General features: G+C 39.7%; 1 protein-coding gene across 1 annotated transcript; it reads left to right on the forward strand.

Moving 5' to 3' along the window:
* Positions 1–65: 65 nt before the first annotated feature.
* Positions 66–2,232, forward strand: LOC107580348 (uncharacterized; the record flags this gene model as incomplete). Its single annotated transcript, XM_016266065.1, has 4 exons — positions 66–569; positions 1,153–1,281; positions 1,593–1,683; positions 1,900–2,232. Coding segments are annotated over 4 exons (932 nt in total), but the record flags the coding sequence as incomplete, so codon positions are not given.
* Between the last annotated feature and the right edge of the window lie 10 nt (positions 2,233–2,242).

The raw sequence follows: 2,242 nt of genomic DNA on the forward strand, positions 1-2,242 counted from the left end.
GTGTGTGTGTGTGTACCTATAATGTGTTTTGCCTAGTATTAAGTAATCTCTCCTTTTCCTTGTAGAAGTTACAGGATTCCTGATCAGGAATGAAGAGCTGAGAAAGTGTGTACAGGTAAATGAAGGTCAGGTCAGCAGCAGGTTAACCCTGCAAGAGTGCAGAGCAGATTCGACTCTGCAAGAGTGGCACTGGAATCCTGAGACACGCTCCCTCAGCAACCCACAGACAGGAGGGTGTTTAACTGCACCTCAGATCCAGGAGCATGAGAGTGTTTGGCTGCAAACTTGCAGCTCTGAGGATGAAGATCGTGAGGGCCAGACCTGGAGCTGCTCTAAAAAGAGTCTCCTGACGTTACATGGCAAGGGTCTGCACCTGAGCATACGTCACGATTCCTCCAAGGTCTTCCTTTCCAAAGATCGTGGGAAAGGCAGCAAGTGGAGGACGCTGGCAAATCAAACGGTATGCGAGGAGACAGACAGCACACATCACGGCCAGAATGTGTTACAAGATTCTCAGCAGACACTTTCGACTGGACCCCGAATCCTCACACAAATTCGATATTGGCATTGTAAGAGAAGTAGATTAGAAGTTCTTCATTAATGATGGGTCTGTGTTTCATGTATTCTGCCATCCCATTATTGTGATTAATGACGTCTCATCTACTTCTTCAGTTAAAGCTCAAGACTGCTGAGTGTCTGCTATCATTTCTGTTATACCAGACCATATCATCTTCTGTCATGTGTGTGTGTATGTTTTTTTTTACTTGCCCATCTGGTCATATTCATTTGTACCAGGGTTCCCACAGTACTGAAAAACTTGGAAATATCAAAACAGTCATGGAAGCATAACATTTTTGGGGGGGTTTGAAGACTCATGAAGCCTCAAGCTGACACAAATAAGTTATTATTAATCATTAATTTTATTAATTATAAATTCATTATTTATTATTTTGGTACCTGACATACAAAATGCATATCCTTCCCAGCAATCTCTGTAAAATTTTAAAATACTTATGCAGGACTTCAAAATTAATTGGTCAAAAAGGGTGGGAACCCTGTGTACTATGTCTATTCTGCTTCTAATAATTTCTATGATATATTGCATGATTGTATCTTTATAATTTCTTTATTTTATTTAATTTTTTACATAAGCTGGGAATAATGACCAGACCTCCATATTAAAGTCCACTGAAGCAACACAGACATCAGATGCATCGGCTGAACCTCAAAGTAGCATGGAGCCTGATGGACCTTCTGTTAATGTGTTTACAACAGACTATGGTAAATGTGGAAAGAGCTCATCCGTTTCTGAAAAAAATAAAATTTGTTTTATCTGTTAAATCAGTCAGGAAATATGGTATAAACAAGCAAATGTTAAAAACACACTGATCCTTAAATAGTTAATCTGACTTATGTCCACATGAGGGCAACAGAGGAGAGGAAACCTAAACACGGTGCCATATCTTTGGTGATTAGCCAAAGAAACAGTGATAAGTTCAGTAATGAATAATGACAGAAAATAAGTTTCAAAAAAATTGTAATACACAAAATAAGAATATTAGTTTGTGATATTGTATTGTGTTTAATAACAGGAACAGGCTGGAAAATGACAATGTTGCTTCTAAGCAGCTTGGCCCTGTTACTTGGGCTTGTGATCCTCACTCTTAACATCTACCAGAACAGGTAAGATATTTCTCATTTTTGGTAAAAAAAAACTTTCAAGGCCTTCTCAATGCAAGACTTTAATTTTATGCATGTAAATACAGATGGAATTCATTTTTCTTTGAAATTAAACTGATCTATGAATATGCTCATTGAGATTTCATAACAAGGAATGACTCAGCAACATGGTTTTCCCCCTTTAAGGGTCACTGATCTATTTTCTGTCTTCATGCACAGGAGGAAGAAGACTGTGGTGGTGCTGAAATCCTACACTCCGACAGGAGAGGCGAGTCTGCCAGGGTCCCCGGTGCCTAGTGAGAGAGCCCCTCTAACCCGACACCCTATGAAAACTGCTCAGTCTCCCTCCATCCAGCGAGGCGAGATCCTTGTTGAATGGAAAGATGGAACAGTCACCCCACTGTTTGAAACATATCTAACTGACTAAGTGGTGTCTTATAGAAGAAGTGGCTTTGAGTAACTTGCGTATTGTTCCCAAGCAAACTGACAGACCTGCATTGGTGGCTAATTAATTGTGATTGAGCAATAATTTTTCAAAAGAGGGAAGGGAATCCAGGGAATC

The sequence above is a fragment of the Sinocyclocheilus grahami genome, unplaced genomic scaffold, assembly GCF_001515645.1.
Source record: "Sinocyclocheilus grahami isolate Dianchi unplaced genomic scaffold, SAMN03320097.WGS_v1.1 scaffold31953.1, whole genome shotgun sequence".
Taxonomy (NCBI): Eukaryota; Metazoa; Chordata; class Actinopteri; order Cypriniformes; family Cyprinidae; genus Sinocyclocheilus; species Sinocyclocheilus grahami.